The sequence below is a fragment of the Cupressus sempervirens genome, chromosome 6, assembly GCF_028749045.1.
Source record: "Cupressus sempervirens isolate cs-2001-9-10 chromosome 6, ASM2874904v1, whole genome shotgun sequence".
NCBI classification, from domain to species: Eukaryota; Viridiplantae; Streptophyta; class Pinopsida; order Cupressales; family Cupressaceae; genus Cupressus; species Cupressus sempervirens.
The window spans coordinates 244,658,243-244,682,000 of NC_143123.1; the positions used below are offsets into that span (position 1 = coordinate 244,658,243).

At 40.8% G+C, this 23,758-nt stretch overlaps 1 protein-coding gene across 7 annotated transcripts in view; it reads right to left on the reverse strand.

Moving 5' to 3' along the window:
- LOC149552163 (Zincin-like metalloproteases family protein) overlaps nucleotides 1–23,758 on the reverse strand; it is a 273,149-nt gene that overhangs the window by 232,305 nt on the left and 17,086 nt on the right. For all 7 annotated transcript variants that reach the window (XM_089787642.1, XM_089787641.1, XM_089787648.1 and 4 more), the window contains exon 2: nucleotides 8,721–8,842. In XM_089787642.1, the coding sequence (XP_089643768.1) occupies nucleotides 8,721–8,842 (122 nt within the window). The remainder of the gene's footprint in view (nucleotides 1–8,720; nucleotides 8,843–23,758) is intronic.

Here is a 23,758-nt window from a genome sequence, read left to right on the forward strand (position 1 = left end):
TGAATCAGTTAGTTTCCAAGCTCAGGCCCACTTTTAATAGTTGGTGATATTGATAAACATCCACAAACATTGAAGATATAATATTGCTGAGATTGATATTTTATTTTCCTGAGCCTCTATTATCACAGAGCAGGATTGCAAATGTTATTTCCAAACTGACTATAGTTTGCAGATTATTGCCAGATTAATTAAATACTAGTGGTCCATCTATATTGCTCAAGAATAAGGTTTATGCAATTGATTGTTGCGAATATATACTTTAGTTTAGATTGGATAAATCAAATGAACATTTATAAGGCAATAATCTTTGGCATGAGGAAGATTTGAAGACCTAAGTCACGGCGTCATCAAACATTACAGCAGCACTATAATCTATCAAGTCTGGCAACATTGATTTCATCCTACAAAAGTCAAGAGCTACAACTATTCTTCTTCATTCCATATACTAATTACAATGACCTTGCAAATGTGTTCAGACTGAGATACTGTTAATACTATTTTCTGCTTTTCAAGCACTATTGATCTCATATTAGTGGAATAAATTGCTATTTTAAAATATCCCTACTTGGGGATATTACAGTGCTATCAGAATTGGTGATCTTGCTAGCTACACTGCAGTTCTGATTGTGGATCACATCATGGCACCCAACAATAACCAATGGTGGGTGAAGGTACTACCTGAAATTCTTAGGGCGCTGAAGGATGATGCTGAAATCCCATTGAATATATTGGAAGTGTGTTTTGTTAAGTTCATGGATCTTGGTCAATTGTTTACACTCCTATAGATGATCCTATTTGGGCAGATTGCTAGAAGAGCAGACTTATTGATTTCAGTGTGTCTTCTAATCTGCAATCTAGCCCTCCCTTATACCTAAATCAAGGGGCATGTTCATTGAATGGACATGTCCCTCTCTAGGTTGGCCTATTTAACAACATAATTGTTTCCTCAAGATTGCTGCCCATTCCAAGAGTTACTAATGGTTAGTAACTAACTAACCACATTAGTAAATAAGAAGGCTTATAAAAGCCATAAGGAAAATGCCGATCTATCTAGAGGGGACAATATGTTCTAGTGACCAATACTTAAGGGAACTCATGCATCCAGATCAGAGTAATCTGAAAATCAGAACACTTGTCTTGTCAAAGTTACAAGGAATTAACACTCCCTCTTAACTTGATAAGATAAGTGATGGAAACATATCTAGCAACATCAATAAAGATGACTAAGCATAGATATACACTCTATACATTTCTGAATTTCAAGCATGATGTATCATTAGACAAATGATACCTAAAAACACATCATATTACAAATCTTGTAATATAAGTTATCACCGGAGCTTGTGATCAAATCACTAAATATTGTTTGTAATACAAACTATCAAATCACCTAGGCTTGTAACACAGAGTGTTTGACAAGTCTTGTGATATGAAGTATTACCTGAACTTGTGATAACAGTATTGCATAGAATGCAATACTCAGGATGAAGACTAGAGAATAATTAAATTCTCCCTTTACCCAAGTTGTGATGTCTGGAGTTTTAAAAAATGTCACTGTCACAACATGATCTTGATTTCGTCCAAGATCTAGATTCTACCAGCAATCCATTACTAGAATGCCTTACACAGGATAAAATCTAGAGAATAATTAAATTCTTCCTTTATCCAAGTTGTGACTCATAGGCACACGACATGATCCCGAATTAAGATCTGCCAGTACACTGGATAAAATCCGGAGAATAATTAAATTCTTCCTTTATCCAAGTTGTGATTCATAGACATAGAAATGCCTCCATCACAACATGATCTTAAATTCATCCAAATCTGCCAATAGTTCTCTACTAGTTAGAACATTATCTCAAAGATCGTCACCTCTTATAATATCTTTATACAAGTGTTCATTATTTCAGAGATCATCACCTCTTAAATAACAAACACAAATGGTGAAGCCCCATAACAGTCAATATCCTGACAATAATATAAATTATCATAAGAATACAAAACAATTCAATCATACCTGGACCTTTCCAAAAATGATCACTCTTAGAGAGGTTTGATAAGAATACCTGCTTTCTAATTTCCAGTACTTAAGGATAAAGTCTAGAGAATAATTAAATTCTCTCTTTATCCAAGTTGTGATTCATAGACATCGAAATGTCTCTTTCAAAACACAATCTAGAATCTATTCAAGATTTGCCAGTAGTCCTCTACTGATTTAAAACACCATACGATCATTTGCTATCACTGCAAATTCATGCTAGAATTTTGTTTTTTATTACTACAAACTGATGTTGCAAGACTGTTTGTTGAGAAATGCTTCCACACCATGATGTTTATAAAGGTAGGCCCATCAGATGGTTGCTCACTTTAGATTTTCCAGACTCCTATTGGATATCAAATCTTCCGAGCTCCATATTCAAGGTTGCCTTGATGAGATGTCAAACTCCCTCTGAATCCAAAAATTCTTTCCTACAAGAACATTCTTCAAAAAATCAAGACATACACTCTTCTTATAAAAAATACACATGAAAGATATTATAGAAATAAGATAAAAGAAAAACTCAAGTACAATAGATACTTATCTTTCCATCATAACCTTGATGAAAGCTTTTGTACTTTATGAGTATACACCATCTTGACATGGTCCACTCAGTCTGAGTTTGTATGACTTAGATCCTGGGGAGTCAACTCGATCTTCTAGGTACTCTCTCTGACATATAACCTTCTTATAAGATGATACTTATGATTCTTTGCTACAAATTCTTTATTACTCGAGAATCAATAAAGCATGGTCTACTCCCTTTATGTCAAAATTCACCATTGTAAATCATTCAGCTTCTCCTTTTGTCAGGAAGGCATACCATGCTAATATCCATGATCTTAGTGTCACAGTATGATGTCACTTTATTCCCTCCTTTCTAAGAGAACCAATACTAATAATCTGAAGTCATAAGGTCATATAGAATGCATCTTTTCTAAGTCCACAATCATTAACACTCCCTCTTGGACTTGAGGGAAGATTAGAAATGCCTTGAGTAAAGTGTTTATCTTAATGATCTGTAGTCTCATGATGTAATCTTTATCCATGTGTATCTCATCAATGATTCTATCCACGAGTTATCTTCATTGATGAACTCCCGCTCCAACAAAATAATCGAGTTTGTCTAAAATGATAGAATCATTTGTTCTTATTCCAAGGTTCCCTTTTATAGTGGATCAAACTTATTCTTAATGGGAGTTTCCTTTCAGTAGAGCAACATTCGGCTTACTCGTTGTAAATTCTCCAAATGTCTCCATATCTTATGATTAAAAAAATCAAACTCTCTAATTCTGAGTCTTGACGAGTGCCAAGAAAATTTTCTAACTTGATGTCATCTCCCCTTTTGAAAGAACATGTAAGCAATTGCCAAGAACTGACAAACAATTCCATATACTATTGATCACAGAATGGAATTCATCAATCAACCCGGTACATCAATTAATCATTCGCATTACCACTTATCTTCGATCATCCTCTTAATCTAGTTATGTTTTGTTGGTTTTGCTATGGGTGTCAATTAAATGAGACCATTCCCACAAGTCTCACCATTTCACATATCAAAAGTGGTTCTCCTCTTTGCTAGTTTAGCCCGACATATAGCATTCAATATTTTCCTTGACGGAAATGCCATGTCAGATGTTTGCCACATACGTTGCCTACTAGCAGTAGTTTTTCCTTGATTTGTTCGCAGTCTAATATTATCTCCTCATATCATAGTCTGGATCCCAAGAATAAAGCACAATCGATCCAATTCTTTAGAACTAGCATTGCAGACTTTGATCCATGCGACATTGCCATTGCTAAATTGCTATGCCCCGCTAATTTGATCTATTTTTGTATTCCTTGTCGTGGTATCCACATGGGATTCAAGCGCTTCATACATGACACTTTCTTGTCCATGTGTCAATTCGACCATCCAACATTCGGGAAGTTTGGTGTTATCCAATCTATATTCTAAACAAAATTGATGATCTCTCACATTAAAGTAATCGCAGATTTGTAAGGAGGTGACTTTCCTTAATATAATCGTCACCCTTGATAAAATTGTTACAGGACAAGTTAATATGAGTCATCTCTGTTTTCATTTGATGTGTTACAGCAAGAGTATAGAAGTGTTGATTAAATTTGGCAGATAATCACTACATATTTCATGTTTTCATATCCCAATGCTCCTTCCTTGCAAAAGGCACAACCATTCATATCCTCTAATGGTGGCCTTCTATGCACGCTGATGTGAATTCAAGAATCATTTGTGTAGATTGGCAGGCACATAACCATTTCTAATCATAACCATCTCCGACTAATAACTATTTTTTATGTATATCACCCTATATTCCTTTCTTACATTTGCAGCTTTCAATCTTGACTCCTCAAACATATTCCATTATTACATAGCTTCTGGTGATGGATCTGTATTCCAAACGCAGCCACAGTTCCAAAGAACTCCACCCACGTGCCTCAATAATATTGACGCCGGTATTAGATAATGCTCACGCTAGAACCAGGATGCCCGACACCGCTGCTATGAATGTACTTGCACTCAATTCAACCTAGAATGTCAAGAAAGATCAGCAAACAAAATGAAGTCCGCCTCAATGCGATCTAAAGGTTCTTGATTATCTGAGTAATGTTGCACGATTTCCAGCAGGAGTCTCTCATTTACTTCCCACGCCAATGCACAGACAACTATTCACTTTAAATGCAGGTCTATAGCGATGGTGCTTCTTGATACCAAGCAATTGCAGGTTCAAATAACAAAGCTGGATGACACTAATAATGATGTTTCAGGCAGACAACTAGCTCTCGTATTGAAGGAACACATTGCAGGTCATAATGGCCAGTTATAACCCCAAACCGTAGACCTGTTAGCACGGTTTAATTGCTGTCCAATCCTCCAACAATGCAGTGTCCAAGAAGCTAAGTAAATCACATCCAGATATAGGGTATTTGCATGCTGAAAACAATATTACTTACGCATCTTTATTAGGGATTTGCAATGCCTGAAATCTACAATGTTGATCGCCCAACTTTGAAAGATAATTATTATCAATCTACAGCTCAGAATATCATTGTAGTCCCACACAATGACAATCTCTTGAATTGTCAAATTCTTCATCAAGCAATAGCTTCTCATCCACAGTAGAAACAGTACAAGTAGTCACAACGATCTTCAGAAACCTCAGATTAAACCCAATGAATTTGAATGGATCTACCTTCAAGCAGTTAAGCTTCCCATGAAGGAACTAAGTTCTGATACCATGTTAAGTTCATGGATCTTGGTCAATTGTTTACACTCCCATAGATGATCCTATTTGGGCAGATTGCTAGAAGAGCAGACTTATTGATTTCGGTGTGTCTTCTAATCTGCAATCTAGCCCTCCCTTATACCTAACTCAAGGGGCATTTTCATTGAATGGACATGTCCCTCTAGGTTGGCCTATTTAACAACATAATTGTTTCCTCAAGATCGGTGCCCATTCCAAGAGTTACTAATGGTTAGTAACTAACTAACCACATTAGTAAATAAGAAGGCTTATAAAAGCCATAAGGAAAATGCCGATCTGTCTAGAGGGGACAATATGTTCTAGTGACCAATACTTAAGGGAACTCATGCATCCAGATCAGACTGATCTGAAAATTAGAACACTTGTCTTGTCAAAGTTACAAGGAATTAACATGTTTGAGTAAGGTGGACCAGTCACCTTTAATGTTTATACAGCAGGCCCTTGCTCTAATTGAGTTCACCTCAAAACAACCATTTTTGTTCAGACATCCTGACAAGATTCAAGCTAGCAGCTACTCCGCGCCTAAGCAAGATTTTGAGGATCTTGGTTCCTTGAGTACAGTATGATGAGGACACCATGAAGGATAAATGGCACTTGGTAATTCATAACTTTCACAGCCTTAATGAAAACAGTACTAGAGATCTTTGCAAAAAATCAAAATGAGTAACCTCCACCTAGTTATGAGATTGTTGTTAACTCCAGAAATTTGAACCCTCCCCTAAGCACCTAAACACTTAGAATTTCTAAAGGACATTGGATCAATCATAGGTTGTGGATATCCTATAACCTGATTGAACCTCTGGTTTCTAGGCCAGTTCCTATTTAATCGTACACCTAAAGATCTAAGAATTGTGAAATTGATGAGGAAAGGGAAGAAATTGACTACGAATCAAAAATTGCATAACAAACAAAGGTGATACATCAATAGAGTTTGAATGAAACTAATATTTCCCTAAGCACAAAATGATAGCTTGTAACAATCTAAATACAGATACGATTCCTGACTTTATAACGTGCACATAAGTATTTCAAAGCTAAACTTAAAACCTAAAGAGGTATTAAAGGAATAATTCACAGTAATATCTTCAAATTATTGATACAACCCCTGACCTGTGCAAAATTTATATTGTCATAAGAGATGCAAAATGAGACATAATGTTAAGGTTTCCTATAAGAAACACAGAAATATAGCATCAATCACTGTTAATACATATAGATATGACTCAGAAATAGATCCAAAATAAGTTGTATAAACTCTTAACTGGCTCTAAAAATACATGCTCCAAATCTGGTACAGTAATGAAAAATGTCACAATGTCCCAAATAACAAAGCTTCTGCCCTCCCAAAAAACTGAACCCCCTTCTCACTAAAATGAGAAGTATATAACACCATCTGATATCCAACCAAATCCTACAAAATAGAAGATGTGAACTCCGATTTGGAAAGAGTCGGTCAAAAATAGGACTTAAGACTCCAAAAAGGTGCCCAATGTCTCTCGAACACTATCTCTGCCATGTATTCAAGATGACAACTCAACTAAACTCATAGAACCTCCTAACAAGACTCCAGAAAGCTGGAAGAAGTCTTCAATAATAAACACTTGGCAAGAAAATTTCAAAAATACACTCCCTCCAAAGGCCTATTATTGCATTTCAAATTTATTATTAATTAATTGATTTATAACATCATCAATTAATCAATGATAATTACATTTATCATCTTAACGCAATAAACATATATCTATTTGATATGTAGGAGATAATTTCCACAGTAAGTCAAATTGTGATATTGCTATCAGGATTTAACTGTGTGATTTTGAGTCAAACTCATTGACCCATGTTTCATGAGTAGTGATTCAACATGAATCCATCTCTCATGAGAATAAATGGAACACTTGGCACTCATTGGATCTAGGTGATGCTCACAGGGGTGAAGCACCGGGACTTCCCGGGAGGTCACCCATCCCAATACTACTCCAGCCTGAGCGTGCTTAACTACGGAGTTTCCTCCATGGTTAAACCCAAAGCTTGCAACCCCATTTGCAAAACCTTCACCAAGTGTTGTGCCTTATGAACCATTCATTAGAAAGCCCCTTTAAGCTCATCAATTGATAAGTAGGAGATAATTTCCACAGTAAGTCAAATTGTGATATTGCTATCAGGATTTAACTATGTGATTTTGAGTCAAACTCGTTGACCCATGTTTCATGAGTAGTGATTCAACATGAATCCATCTCTCATGAGAATAAATGGAACACTTGGCACTCATTGGATCTAGGTGATGCTCACAAGGGTGAAGCACCGGGACTTCCCAAGAGGTCACCCATCCCAGTACTACTCCAGCTTGAGCGCACTTAACTACAGAGTTTCCTCCATGGTTAAACCCAAAGCTTGCAACCCCATTTGCAAAACCTTTACCAAGTGTTGTGCCTTATGAACCATTCATTAGAAAGCCCCTTTAAGCTCATCAATTGATAAGTAGGAGATAATTTCCACGGTAAGTCAAATTGTGATATTGCTATCAGGATTTAACTATGTGATTTTGAGTCAAACTCATTGACCCATGTTTCTTGAGTAGTGATTCAACATGAATCCATCTCTCATGAGAATAAATGGAACACTTGGCATTCATTGGATCTAGGTGATGCTCACAAGGGTGAAGCACCGGGACTTTCCGGGAGGTCACCCATCCCAGTACTACTCCAGCCTGAGCGCGCTTAACTACGGAGTTTCCTGATAGCAATATCACAACATATCTATTTATAATATCATAATGTATTAATATAAAATAAATTACCTATGTTATATATCTTCACTTAAGTTTGTCAGACCAAAGCTACAAAGCATTAACAAATTCACATTTAAATATATCTAAACTCAGCTTGGTTCTTTTGTTTACTCACTGGATGAATCTCCTCATTTAATTTTGCAATTAAAAAAAGCATTTCTAATTAAATTTAAGAAATTTTTTAAGTTATCCAGTTTTCTCCCACTTTTTGCCAAAAAAGAAATCATGACCTTGGTGAGAAGTTTCTGAGTCCAAGTATTTTAACTATGATATACCTAACTGCATTTCATATTGCATATTGATGCAAAGCATACTTTAGAGTTTTTTCAGTCCTCTACACTTTTGACACTGGGATAAACAACAAAGCAAAAAAGGGCAATACAGTAATGAGGAAATGATGGATTCATTAAAAAACAGGTGACTATATGCACAATAGAGAGCCAAATATATTACCTCAAAACGGCAAATTGAATTTAAAGCTTACCGTAGGGAAAAGAAAAACAGATAGCATTGAGACAATACATAAGCTTTTCAAAATAAATTATCAGTCCACAAAACAGGCATTGAGCATTAAAATATACATTTACTAATAAGTTAACTGAAATACCTTGTTAGGTGGTACAGAAGCTACAGAATCATAGATTTGTTTTGATTTGGCCATGATACGATCTGCTAGATTAAGGATTTCTGATGCAGTAAGATTGACGCAGAATTTGATTCCAGGATATCCTGCAATTCAGTACATCAAGTCCATGAAAGAAAATGAGAAGTCTATCAACATCCACACATTCCAAATGCATGTAAGAAGCATAATCATACTTTATCTGCCACTCCTAGCTATTAATAAAGAGCACAAATATTCTCCAAAGATAGCCATAACTTGAAATATAATCTAAAGCTGGAAACAGTAATTCATCTTGTGTTATAATTTTTGTATCTCAAAAAGTAAAGGATTTATAGAGCATTACAAAGTATCTTTACTAGGAAAAATTAACAGAGTTACAATCAAAAAAAGAACAATTTAAGCCTTAGAAAACAGAACGTGTTGGAGACTTTCGAATGGTTTCAAGTGAATAGTTTGTGGAAGGAACGACTCCCCTGAGCGCATCATCAATACTGATCTTGAATTTAGCGGGCAGTCTGGGAAAACAAAGTTCATAGAGAAGTGCAGCCACGTATGCTTGTCTAAATTGTGCTGTTACAGGCATCTGAACTTTTTGTTTAATCCTTTCTTTGATAAGACTAATACTTGCTCAAATTAACATAAAATGATGCATGGCAGGTCGGAAAACAGATGTAGAGCTTCGTTCATTGAATATCTGAATATATAAAGTGAACCAGGAGTGATCAGCCAAAGATCAGAATTCCTTCCTGACTACAAGGAAAAAATATAATTGAAGCATCTGATGATTTCCATGTAGAATGCAACTGGGGACAACAACTAAGAATTTACTCAGATTGTAAAAATGGTAATAGGGTTTTTCATATCGCAACAGTGATATCTAAATGATTAATATAAAAAAAGTTATCTCATAATCATTCAAATCACAAATGCAATATGAGAGCAATTTTCAGATCAAATATTTTTTTATAGATTTCCTATAAAAATGATCTAAAAAATTTCAAATTACAAGAGTTGTATCACAGTTTTCCACTTCAGAATTGTAGTGTCAGAGTTGTTTGGTTCACATCTATGGTATCAGAACTTTTTGGATCACAAAAGTGTTACAGCAGAAATTTTTAAAGGTGAAACCCCAGATTTTCCCATCATTAACTGTGACACTGATTCTTTTCAAATCACGACATTCACCCCAGAATCATAGTAATGACACCAAAACATTCAGGACCAAAATAATAGTATTAGATCTTATTGGATGACAATAATTTAATCAGTGTAGAAGCCAAAATCTGATCATTAAATATTGACGATATTAAATCGTATTAACCACTGTTCAAAATCTCATTCTCTGCCACTTATCGACGAGGCAAAAAAAAAAAAGATCTCAGAAACAAATCGGTAACTTCTAGGGAAAATATCAGGAATTTTTAAAATGACTTATAGTTAATTAGAAATGCTTTTTTTTTCGCAAAATTCAATAAGGAGATGCATCTAATGAGTCAAAAAATGAGAAAAAAAACCAAACAAGCTGATCTAGATATATATAAATGCAATATGCAACAAAATCTCATCCTCGTGTGGAATGCCAATGGCTTGCAGCCATAGTTAGAGACTCTGAACTCTGAAGCAAACTAAAAATAGCAAATAGTCTCTGTAAAAAGATAGGCAAATACAAATGTCTAATACAATATGAAACTAGTCTACATCTTCCTTTTCCCCATCCCGATAGCTCTAGTAAAAAAATTTGGAGTGGAAGGGGGTCCCTAGCTGGTTATGACTCGATATCCACCCTGGATGTAGATGGTGTTGGTGCTGGCAATGACTCCTCGTCATCTGTATCCTCACTCTCAGTGTCCTCGGTCCTCACTCTCACTACCCTCCTCCAATCCCGAGGCAAAACCACCACCCTCCATAGCCTAGCTCTCCAAATCATAGATTGCATCCTCTGTGAACAATGGAGGTTGATCCTACGCTGTCCAATCACCATAAGGATCTATGTCATCCAGATCAAGTGGACCAACTAGTGTGGAGTCTACCTTTCTTATGCACAATTTAAAGTTATATTGCACATAGACAAGGTCATTGAGGCAATTATGTGCCATCTTGTTCGTCTTCTTTGTGTGAATGGTTCCGAATAAGCTCCAATTACATGTGCAAATGGATGAGTTACATGGCTGACATAAGATGCGAAGGGCAAGTTTTGGCAGGTTTCAAACATTTCCACCTCAATTTGCTACCAATTATCTACAAGATAAATATAAAAGAATTGGAAAGCAAGGCGAGAACATGGTTTTAGAACTTAGTTTTTATCTACTTAACATGCATGTGAAAGACTCCAAATATTGTACCTAGGGTTTGAGTGTTTCTTCTCTCCTTGCTAAGTCTATGTAGAATAGCTTGCCTATTACATTTTGATACACTTCCATCTCGGCCAGAATGAAGGTCTCTCACCTCAGTGTCGAGTACCATCCTCTGCATGCATTCAATGAAGCCCTCCATGACCTCTCCATTGGGATCCCCATACGATGGAGAGAAGCAAAAACAATGGTTGAGGAAATACCCTGCCACATGAATGTGTTGGTGGAGCTGATTGTTTCACCTCCTATCAATAATTGCCCATATGGGGTCAAGTTTTATGTTCTCCCCCCTTTAGTGATTTCTTACCACCTCTTTGGCCCTGTCTATGGCCTCATAAAGATACCCCATTGGTGTTTGTTCCCCATCTACCAAGCGAAGAACTTTAACCAAGGGCTTTTCCATCTACAACTGAAGCATAGGAAACAATTATCATTAATCAAAGACTAGGGTTATAAATTAATAATGAAAGACTTGATTATTGAATACAAAAAAATTAAATTTTTAACTTTTAAAGTTTCCAAGTTACCTCTACAATTGATGTGGCTTCATCAAAAAAAGTGGTTGTCAAAGACAATGCATGCAATACTCTTTCCATCATGCTTCTTTGAATAACTTGAGTCTAGCCATGGTTGACTTGCAAAAATTTGCTTCAAAAGATTCAAAGAACCAATAAGACTTTGCAACGTTAAGAAAATCGTTGCAAACCTTGTGACTGCGGGTCTAACCAACTCCTCCCAGCCTTTAGTTACTAATTTGATGCGAATGTCCTTTATATATCTTTCTATGTAAATATGAATTGGAGGTTATCTATATTCAATATATATTCATGTTTGGCATTTATTTTATGGATTTGGTGTTCTAATATTATTTGCATATAAGTTTGTACTCTCTTTCCAATCTCCGTGCAACAACCTCCATTTTGTGCACCGTACTACTTCCCTCTGTACTCCTCCCTTTATCCTCTGTACTACCTCCCTCTCTACTCTCTCCATCCATCATGCTACCTCCCTTCTTACTCCTCTCTTCATCTGTCACACTACCTCCCTCCATACTCCTCCCTTGATCTGTCGTACTACCTCCCTCCGTACTCTTCCCTCCATTGGTTGTACTACCTCCCTCGGTACTCCTCCCTCCATCTGTCACACTACCTCCCTTTGTACTCCTCCCTCCATCCACTGTACTACCTCTCTCTGTACTCCTCCCTCCATCCACCATACGCCAACACGCCAACACTTTGGTACACCAACCTCCCACCTGGGGGGAACATTACAGTGGTATCAGAGCTAGTGATCTTGCCATCCTATTGGTGACATTGGATGTCGCCAAGATCTCGATCAATAGGAAGGATGGGTGAATCAAGCACTGAGATGATGCAACTTATAAGGGAGCTAACAAGAGGACAACAACAATTGAGTGAAACTTTGTTGAATGGACAACGACAACCCGGTGAGATGTTAGCGAAAGCCTTCGACTTTTGGCAGAAGGAAGGAAAAATGGAGGATGCAATGGGCACAGTGATAATTCTGTCAATGAGAGACTTCACAAAGAGCGCTCTCACACACGACCAATGATGTCTACATTTCCCCAATGGTTAGAACAACGCGGGAAACAGAAGCCTGCCTTCCTCGAGATGCAAGATCAGTTCCAAAAAGACTGGTTTGATGCCGGATTTGGAGCAAAATTATCCTTCACGAATCATGTGGATTTGCGGAAGAGATATTCTAGGAGGCAAGGAAATTGCAATGATGAAATTAAACGAAAGATGTGGAGAAGACTACTTTCCGTTGTCATTACGACTATTATGAGTTCTTGGTCATGCCATTTGGTCTGACCAATGCTCCAACTACTTTCCAGTCATGTATGAACCACATCTTCAACAAACAACTACGGAAGTTCTTAGTGGTGTTTTTTGATGACATACTTTTTTACAATAAGTATGGGAGGAACACTCGAGGCATTTGGATGAAGTGCTCAGGATCATGGAGTCACAATCGTTGTTTGCCAAGAGATCCAAATGCGAATTTAGAATGACAGAAATATTGTATCTGGGGCACATAATCAGTGCTTGAGGGGTTCAAGTACACCAAGAAAAGACTTGAGCCATCTTGGATTGGCCGCCACCCAAGACTCTCTCTGATCTACATGGATTCCTTGGATTGTGCAGTTATTACAGAAGGTTTGTGAAGGGGTTCTCACAACTTAGTGCACCATTGATAGATCTAACAAAAAAGGGATCATGAGTTCATGTTCGATGCTGGCACTACCTGATTTCAATTGACCCTTCATCTTGGAATGTGATGCATCAGGAGAAGGTATTAGGGCAGTGTTGATGCAAGATCGTTGCTCTATTGAATTTGAGAGTTGGAACTTATCAGGAGCAAGTGATTGTAATCCATCTATGAAGAGATGCTCGTCATCATGCACACACTCATAAAGTCTCGACAGTACCTCGTCGAAGCAAAAAATTTCGTCGCACAAATCACAACTTGAGATATTTTTTAGAGCAAAGAGATTTAAATGAACGACAATAGAAGTGGGGAGCAAAATCCAAGCATTTGACTTTGACATTGAGTATGTGAAGGGAAAAAATAACGTTGTGGTCAATGCTTTGTCAAGAAGGCCTGCAATATGCTCTTTGTCTCAAATTTCAGCAAACTAGAAGGAACACTTATTGGTTGAATACTCCAAGAACATATTTGCCTGGCAGTTGGTAGATGGTCAAGTACAAGATGATAGGTGTAAGGTGGTAGACGATATCATCTACTACAAGGGCAGGATCTATCTGGCCCCCGAGTCCAAAATGAAGGAGAGAATTCTGAAGGAGATGCACGATTCACCATTGGTCGGACACCTTGGATTCCTAAAAAACCTACAAGCAGATTCGAGAACGGTTTGCATGGAAGGGCCTCAAGAATAATATCTTGCAATATATACAGGAATGTTCTACTTGCCAACAAAACAAATCCAAGCACACTTTACCAGTAAGGCTTTTGCAGCCATTGCCAATCCTTGACCAGAAGTGGAAAAGTATCTCTATGGATTTCATCACTGGACTACCCAAAGTGCAAAGCAAGGATTGCATTTTTGTCGTGGTTGACCATTTGACCAAGTATGCCCATTTCTTTGTCATTCCTACTAGATACCAGGCATCTCAAGTGGCACATTTATTCTTCCATGAGGTTTTTTACTTACATGGTTTCCCATGAAACATAGTAAGTGATAGAGATAGTCATTTCCTTATAAATTTTTGGATGGAGTTATTTAGGCTGGCAAGGACAGAGTTGTCACCAAGTACAAGCTACTATCCACAGTCAAATGGACAAACAGAGATTGTAAACAAATGGTTGGAGGGTTATCTCAGGAACTATGTTTCAGCACAGCAAAAGGCATGGGTTCATTGGCTACATTTGGATGAGCATTGTTACAATACGACCTATCACATGTCGATAGGCATGACACCCTTCAAGGAATTATATGGATATGAACCTTCATCATGTTTACTGCATAAGTTAATTTAAGAAACGCACACAGACCAAGAATACAAACATGAACAGTAACCAGCAGAATTCTTATTATTATTCGCATATGCCAAACAGTATATTATGCTTTCATGGTAAGATATATGATTACAATGCTTTCCGAAGGGGTTATAAATACTTTCCGAAGAACTTTCCCGAAGGAGTCCGTCGGCCAGATACATAAACTTTTCCGAAGGGTCCTGTCGGCTGATACACAATTTCTTTTCCGAAGGTACCCGTCAGCCGATACACAATTTCTACCGACGACATCATCCCCCCCAAAAAGAAAAGTCGTCTCCTGACGACTAGCAAAATTAGGAGACAACCCACAACCAAGAAAAAGAAATACTAGAGAGAAGGAGGTGTCCCAGAAGAGTGTTGTTGACGACGTAACTCATACACCTGGTCAGTTCGGATGCGCAAATCTGTCTGAATCTGTGAATTAACCTCTACGGCCTCCTTCAGGAGAAGCGCGGCATCCATAGCCTGCCTCTTGGCCAACTGCAACTCATGCTCTGCCGCATCTTTATCCCGGATAGCCGCGTCCTTCTCCTGTACCACTGCTGCCATATCCTTTAATAGTGATGCCCGCTCTGCTGCCCAAGCTGCCTGCTTGTCGGCCAAATCAGTGGCTAACTTTTCTCTTGTCTCTTTTTCAACCGCTAGAGATCTCTGGGCTGCAACACTATCTACTGCCCTATCCGCCTCCGCGCGCTATCGCGCATAGTAAACCTCTTTGTACAGTCCCACGATTTCATGTGCCAACTTCATCATCGGAGTGTCACTCGGTCCCAATTCGGGCTCAGTGGCCCAATTTGCCAACATCTCTGGTGTCTCAACTGTCGGCCAACCTCTATCTACAAAACAAGTTTGAAATCGCTTAGGACAAATCCCACGAATATACGCTCAGATCAAATGCCACTCCCTTTGTTGAGTGAGAGCCTGAATCGCCACATCATGCCCCTTCTTCAATGCAGACTTCATAGTCCTGAGGTAGTCCCTGCACCTGTCCTCATCCGACCCGTAATCCTCCTTGGCGAAGTCATCGAATGACCATTCTGCATCACTATTGTCCTCCTCATCAGCGGGAGCCATGCCCACATCCGATGCTGCCTCCTCTGCTGTCGGCGCAATCACGGCATGTGGCATTCCCTCCTAAGACTGAGGCTCTGGTACAGGTGCTACTCTGGAATAGCTGGGGGACTGAATGGACAGGCCACGCCTGTCAGGGACAAGTCGGAACTGCTGCCTCAGAAAAACAATGGCTCTATCCATGACCTCTGGTTGTTCGGGCTGCGCTGGGTTCGTACACTCCTGCACTCCTCCGTTTGGTACGTTCTCTACTGGAAGTCCCTGAGCTTCTGCTGACTGTGCTACGGTAACAACTGCTGCTGGTTGACTTATGGCAGGCGCCATGGGTGCTGCTACCGGAAGTGCTTCAGGGGTTGAAGAAGTCTCTCGATTGACGGGTGCTATCAGGTGGGCAAAGCCGACCGCAAATCCTGCTCCCGGCCGGACAGGAGAAGGCCGTACCCAGTGTTGCCATGGTGCGGCCAGTATGACTACCTGGTGGGATCCTCCAATCATCAATATCGGTCGCCGAGTCTGTCCAAACCCTGGAATGTGAGCCATGTGTAGACCTCGGGGTAACAACTCAGAAGTCATAGAAACTGTAGTACGCGGAAATAGCAAGGGGGTAGCCGTGACAATCTGAACCTCTTCATCATCCTCGCCCTCCCCTTCTTCTTCCTCCACATTGTCCTACTCAGAAGATGTCTCCTATCGGCCACTGTCAACATCATCTGCCATGTCCATCCGGGGCCTCTTTTGACCTACTGAACCCTTCTGCCCAGAGATTATGTCCAAGTGCTTCCATTGCATGATAGGAGGTTCTCCTGGAGCCAGTGGTCCAGGCTTTGCCTCTAACTCCTCCGTTGGAATCATCCGTGTTACGACATCAAGGAATAGACCAATGGCGTAATGGGGCATATAGAAGGTCTTGTGCTGGAGAGTCATGAATTCATGCATCCGTTCAGCCAAGACAGACGCCCAATCGTACACTTTCCCAGTCATTATGCTGTTCATCATGGATACCTGTGGAAATGTGATATCCGATGCCCTAGAGGATCCTGTGAGCCTGCTTTTGACCAAGTCCATCAGACACCACCATGGCCCCTCCTGAATGTCGATTTTCTTTAAACCCCTTCCCTTTGATGTCTCAGCTAATGCCGCCTGTTCTGCCTCAGTCAAAGCTCCACATACTAATCTAATTAAAAATAGCTTCCCATCCTTTGGAGTTTTCTTCAACTGAATCTTTCTGCCCTGCTGCCCTGGAATGCCAAAAATCCATGTGAAATATGCTGCTTTGAATGATACCACTAAGTTCCGTCCTAGATACTGAAATGTGCTCCTCCGAGAAGCTCTGCCATATGTCTCAATCATGGTATGCAAATGCCCTTTATAATCTTGAATGCAAAAAACAGGCATCTGAATGGCCCATTCAACCTGCGCTCTTCTGATGCTTGCTTTAACTGGATGGTCATCAGAGGTTTCTTGCCACCATTTCCGGCAATCTGTTCCATTTAATCCCTCAAATTGTATAGTCTGTGGTGTGACTTCAGCTGCTGCAGGTGTTGTAGTCTTATGCTTCTCCTTGCTGCTGCTTGAGCCTTCATTCAAGTTACCTGTACCTGCCATGCTCCTGCCTTCCACAACTTTGGACTGTGCTAATTGTTTTTTCCACTGCCGTTTACCTGCAGACTCCATTAATTATATTTGTCTTTTCCTAACGGTCTTCCAAATCCGTACGGTGGTGAAATTGAGAAATCCGTACAGCAACCAAAGCACAAGTCTATAGAGTGGTTGCCCCAAAAAAATCCGTACGGTGGGTTATAAGAATGGTGTAGTTACCGTACGGCCATGCAATGAAAACAATTTGGAATCCGTACGTTACCCCTTACAAATTGTACATTCAATTGTAAATACCTGCCGTCATGGAAAGAGCAAGAAAACCTTGTGGAGATTTCAACTCAAGATGATCAGTCAATGCTATGGTCCTCCTCTGTTGCGATGCAGGATCAGTACAAGCTCAACGTTGAAGAAGGCTCATCAATTTTTACCTGCAACTCTGTCTTTGGTACCCACATAAGGCCTATATATTATAAAACCTGGATGCCATAACACAAATCCGTACTCTATTGAAAGCTCAGAAAATAATTTCAGGTTATGAAAATCCGTACAGTGGTCTGGGTGTTATAATATGCAATTCCTTTAAAAAAACCGTACACCAACCCTTCATTATGGAAACCGTACCTTGTCTTCAAACCGGTACTTCACATTTGAAAACCATACTACACATTAATTTGTCTGGAAAACCGCACACCATTCTTCAGATGTGAACTGGAAACCGTACACCCTCCTTCAGACATTAAAAACCGTACGATATTCCTTCTTTACTGTGAAATCCGTACGATGGTGCTCCTTCCTTCAAATACTAAATACCGTACGGTACTCTCCTTGCCTTATGAAGTCGTACGGCACTTTCCCCTAAAAACCGTACGGCACTCTTTTCTTTAAAAACCGTACGGCATTTTCCATCCTCTGAGAGATCCGTACGGTGGTTGTGGAAGCCGTACGGTATTCCATCTTTGCTGTGAAATCCATACGCCGTATGGTGTTCCTTCTTTGCTATCAGATCCGTACGATACTAAACCGTACGGTACCGTACAGTACTCTGTTTTTTTTTTTTTTTTTTAAATGAAAAATAACAATCAGTTTTCCTTTTGACCGGCGTCAACGTCAGTCTGCAATGACAAAGGGGTCTCCCGAAGGCCATTCTGTGACGCAAAAGTCTTCCGGCCGTGATATATCTTCAACTTCGACCCATTCACCGCCTGGGGCACTTCGTGTCCATCCAAAGTCCATAATTTGATTGCTCCATTGTCCCCTACTTCCCGAATCTGATATGGCCCGACCCACTTAACCTTGAACTTGCCCGGTTTGATCTCATTCCGACCGTCGTACTTCAATACCCACTGTCCGGGCTAAAACCTGTTTAACTTCAGGTGCTTATCGTGCCATGCCTTCCGCCTATTCTGCGTTACTTCAGTTGCCCACTGTGCTAATAATCGCTTCTCCTCTAACTTGTTTAGTTTATACAGCCGCTCCCTTAAGCTTTCCATGTCGCCCAACTTGTTTTCTAGTGCTATTCGCAAGCTTGGTATCATAAATTCCGCTGGTACTACGGCCTCCTGTCCAAACATCAGTTGAAACGGCGTGTGTCCTGTTGTAACTTTATACGCCGTGCGGTAAGCCCACAGAGCAGAAGGTAATTTCTCTTCCCAATCCTCCCCTTCGACTGCGCAGGATTTGTATATAATTGATACCAAGATTTTGTTGGTACCTTCGACCTGTCCGTTTGCCCTTGGGTAGTACGGACTTGATAGCGAATGATAAATTTTGAACTCCGTGGTAAGCAATCGGATCACATGATTTACAAAATGTCCTCCTCTATCGCTTGTTAATTGCAATGGAATGTCATACCTGGTAATAATTTTCTCATAAATAAACTGTGTTGTACTTACCGCTGAGTTGTCTGGTAGTGCACGCGCCTCCACCCATTTAGTCAAGTACTCCGTGGCGACCACAATGTAACGGCACCTTCTAGTTCTGCTCATCTTCAGGGGTCCTATGAAATCCAAACCCCATCGTTCAAAAAGTTCCTGAGCATGAGAGGGATTCAGAGGCATGAAGTCTCTCTTCAAGGGTTTTCCCGCGCGCTGACATGTATCGCATGCAAAAACCCATTCCCTAGCGTCATTGTATATCGTTGGCCACCATAATCCTGCTAGAAGTATCTTTCGTGCATTTGTGTCCGGGCCCATATGTCCTCCTGCCGGTCCTTCATGTGCTTCCTTCAGTACCCGTGGAATTTCTTCCTCCAAGACACAACGCCTGAGGATCTGATCGGGTCCCATTTTATACAACAGTCCATTAATCAACTAAAATGTTCCGCTCCGTATCACCAAATTTCGTCTTTCATTCGATGGCATGGTATCTGGAAACTGTCCTGTGGACAAGTATTCGCCGATGCTTGTATACCACTTCGGTAGTGCGGCAATCTGGAACAACTGTGCATCAAGAAAGTCATCATTCACACCGTTTGCCGGTTCTCCTGTTTTGATACGTGACAAATGATCGGCGCTTACATGCTTCTTTCCTGGTCGTACGATGATCTTGAAGGTAAACTCCTGTAAGAGGAGTAACCATCAGCTGATCCTTCCTTGAATGACTGGTTTATTGATCATATACAACAAGGCCTAATGATCGACATAGAACACAAACGGAGTAGCCAGCAAGTAATGTCGGAATTTTTGTACAGCATAGACCATCCCCAATGCCTCCCGTTCGGTGGTACTATAATTTTGTTCAGTTTTTTATAGCAACCGGCTGGCAAAATAGATCGGATGATCCAACCCATGGCTTCTCGTCTGCGCTAGAGTTGCTCCGATCGCATAGTTCGATGCATCCACATGCACATGAAACTCCTTCTTCCAATCCGGGTATGCCAAAATAGGTGTTGTAGCCAGTCGTACCTTGAGTCCTTCAAATGCTTCATCCTGCTCCTTGTCCCATCGGAACGATTCTGTCTTGCAAGTTAACCTATCCAACGGATATGCTATCCTAGCAAAAAATTTTATGAAACGCCTGTAATACCCTATATGCCCAAGGAAAGATTTTACCTCTATCACATTGGTGGACGGCTGCATCTCCATTATGACCCGCACTTTGTCCGGATCTGTCTTCAGTCCCTCCTTACAGACTATGTGTCCGAGCAACCTTTCGTGTGGAACCATAAATCTGCACTTCTTCGAGTTCAGGGCTAAACGCGCACGGCGGCACCTTTCCATACACTCGCCTAAGGCTGCCAGATGTTTGTCCTCCGTGCTGAACACGGACCAATCATCCAAAAATGCCTTGAAGTTTCCGACAGACATTTTGTCAAAAATGTGTAGTATGATCCGCTGAAATGTCGCAGGCGCATTGCACAGACCGAACGGCATCCGATTATAGGCATAGACCCCATCTTGTACGACAAATGTTGTCTTCAGTTTATCCTCTGCGATTAAGATCTGATTGTAGTCGGAAAAACCATCCATAAATGAGTAGATCTCGTGTCCCGCTACCTCCTCCAGGATGCTGTCCGTGAATGGGATCGGGAACGGATCCTTGATGGTGACTGCATTCAGGCATCGGAATTCAACACATATTCGGATCTGAATGGAGTCCTTCTTCAGGGAGATCACGATCGGAGATACCCATTCACTGGTCTGCACCTTGAAAATAATTTCGGCTTCTAGCATCCGATTGATTTCCTTCGTAACCCGAGCCGCATAATTTTTGTTCATTCTGTAGGACCTCTTCCGTACAGGTATTGCTCCTTCGATCAATTGAATGCGGTACACACACAATTCAGGTGGTACGCCCTTCAGGTCCTTGTACATCCATGCCAAGACATCCTTATATTCTAAAAATATCTTGAATGCTGCTGTCTTTAGTACTGGGTCCCAATTGTCTCCTACCAGTATGTTCTGTGGTTCTGCTTCATCTCCCAAACTCATGGTCTGCAACACGACTTCATTGTATTTGATGGGTTCTCCTTTAGTGAACTGATGTGTCGGGGTCACATCAAGTGATGCATCCCCTTCCTTTATTTCAGTGAACTCCTTTGGAAATTCATCGGTATTGTGTTCTTCTATTGCCAGTACGTTGTAGGTTGGAAACAATTCATAATCCTCTATCTGCCAATGGTAAAGACCATTTACTGAATCCAAATCGTCATCTCCTTCCAGTCGTAGAACTCCCTCCTGATCCGGTTCCATAGTTTGCCCCTTTTCATCCTCTTCTCCCTCAGAATCTGACGATTGGGCTTCTTCCCCGACCATCTGAGTGTGCAGATCAATGACATACTTCCGGCCTTTGCTTTCGAATGATAAAGTATTTTTCTTCCAATCGTGCTTTGCTTTTGCTTGTATCAGCCACCCCCGACCCAGAATAGCATCGTACCCCTTCCGCCTGAGAGGAATCACAACAAAGTCCAACGAGAATGGTTGTGTTCCAATTGTCACTGGTTGCGCTGAGTATTCCCAATGGCTTGATTCCGTGTTGATCGGCTGTTAACAGCTGGAAGGTAGGTGGCCATAATGTCGGCTGTCCCAACTTTTTCCAAGTATCCTCTCGTAGTACATTGACATCGGATCCTCCGTCGACGATCGTGTCCGTTAGCACAGTCTCGAGAATGCCCATTTCAACAACTACCGGATAGCGTCCAGATGAAAGAGCTAACAGCACCGGGTCTTTTGCACTTGTACCCCCCTGTTTCTCCTTGTCTTGCTCTACGGGTTGCTTAGCACTCGAGACTATATTTGTGAGGGCCGTACAGAGTTGAGGCATAGTGAGCAACAAATCATTTATCCTGACGGGTATCTCAGCTTGCAATATTTGCCGTATAATGGTTTGTTCTGCACAGTTCCGGACGGAGGTACTTGGCGGGTCCTTCAGGTGTGTCGTTTCTGCTTGTGTTGCTTTCTGGATCTCTGCCCTTGCTTCCTCCAGTCTCTTCTTTTCTTCCGTTGGGTCAGGGTATAGCTTCGCCTGCTTTCGAGTGATTGCCATAACTTCTTCTTCGTCTGTCCCCACGATAATCAAGTTTACTCCGGACTTCGGGCACTTAGTATCATCATGATCGCCAGGTCCACACCATCGGCATAGCAACTTCGGTGTGTTCGTCGTTGTGCACTCTCAGGCGAAGTGACCCCACAGATTGCATGTGCGAGATTGAACAATTGGCCGACCATTCGCATCGTACTGAATTCGACTCCTTCTGCCATTGTTGTTGTTGCCACCATTGTTGTTATTGTTGTTGTTGTTTTGACCGCACCGGTTGTTTCTGTATCCACCTGATGTGGCACCTTCCGTACTGGTGTTCCCGTTCCCTCCTGATGGGGATGCCTCCTGCGACAAGAACACTTGCTGCGGTGTTCTTGTTTTTAAATTGAAAGGGCATTCCTTTACCGAGTGTCCCAGGATCTGGCAGATTTCACAAAATTGATCTTTCGGGCAGGATCCCTTCGTATGGCCTTCTTTCTTACACTCCGTGCACCATAGGTCATTGCCCTTAGTCTCCTTGTTCATGTTTTTGAATTCCTTCATCATCCGCATCATGTCCTTCTGGAGGGCCCGGACCTTCTTATTGCTTTCTTCGTCATCGCTGCTCTCTTCTCCTGAAGATGCATTGTCTTCTGAATCGGACAAGCTATTTTTCTTCTTCTTCTTTGTCTTCTGGTCACTTTCGAGGTTCATTGCCCGATTGTACGCTTCATTGTATGTTGATGGTGGCACGATCTTCATCTTTTTCCGCAACTTCCGGTGAAGGCCTTCAATGAACCATCTTTTCTGGAGCCCATCTGCCGGCTTATTCTCCATTTTACTGATTAAGTCCTTTAATCTCCTGGCGAAGACCCGTACTGTTTCATTCTTCTTTTGCTTGGTATTGAATATCTCCGCTACAGTTTCATTATCATCACGCAAAAGTTGAAATTCTGCGATGAACTCCTTAATGTTATCCCAACTATTTAATTTTTGTGGATCAGTATCAGTAAACCAATCAATCGCAACACCCCGTAGGATAGCAGGAAATTGTCGGATCCATTCGTTTGTATCTGTTATGCCGTTTGCCCTCCAGATCGTTTCACATGTTTTACAATGTCGAATGGGATCAGCTGCTTCATCACCATCGAATTTAGGCAATTTTTCCTTCGGACCTGCCATTATCACTGTATGTCGAGGGTTTTGTTGTGTACCTGCGCTGTTTTGCACTCCCGCGCTGTTATGCACACCCGCGCTGTTCTAGACACCTGCGTTGTTCTGGACACCCGCGCTGTTTTCTGCTTCTGCAATGTTTTCAGTACCCGCGCTGTTTTGGACTTTCACGCTGTTTGGTGAAGAAGAGGGTTCGTCAACCGAAGCTGTTCGTTCCGGAAGTATATCTCGGACAAAGAGGTCACTCCACGCTCGTGCTCCTTCGGCACTCCGAGCCGTGCTAGTCGATCTCCTTCCGTCAAGATTCTCTTCCCATGGCGTATGCAGGTT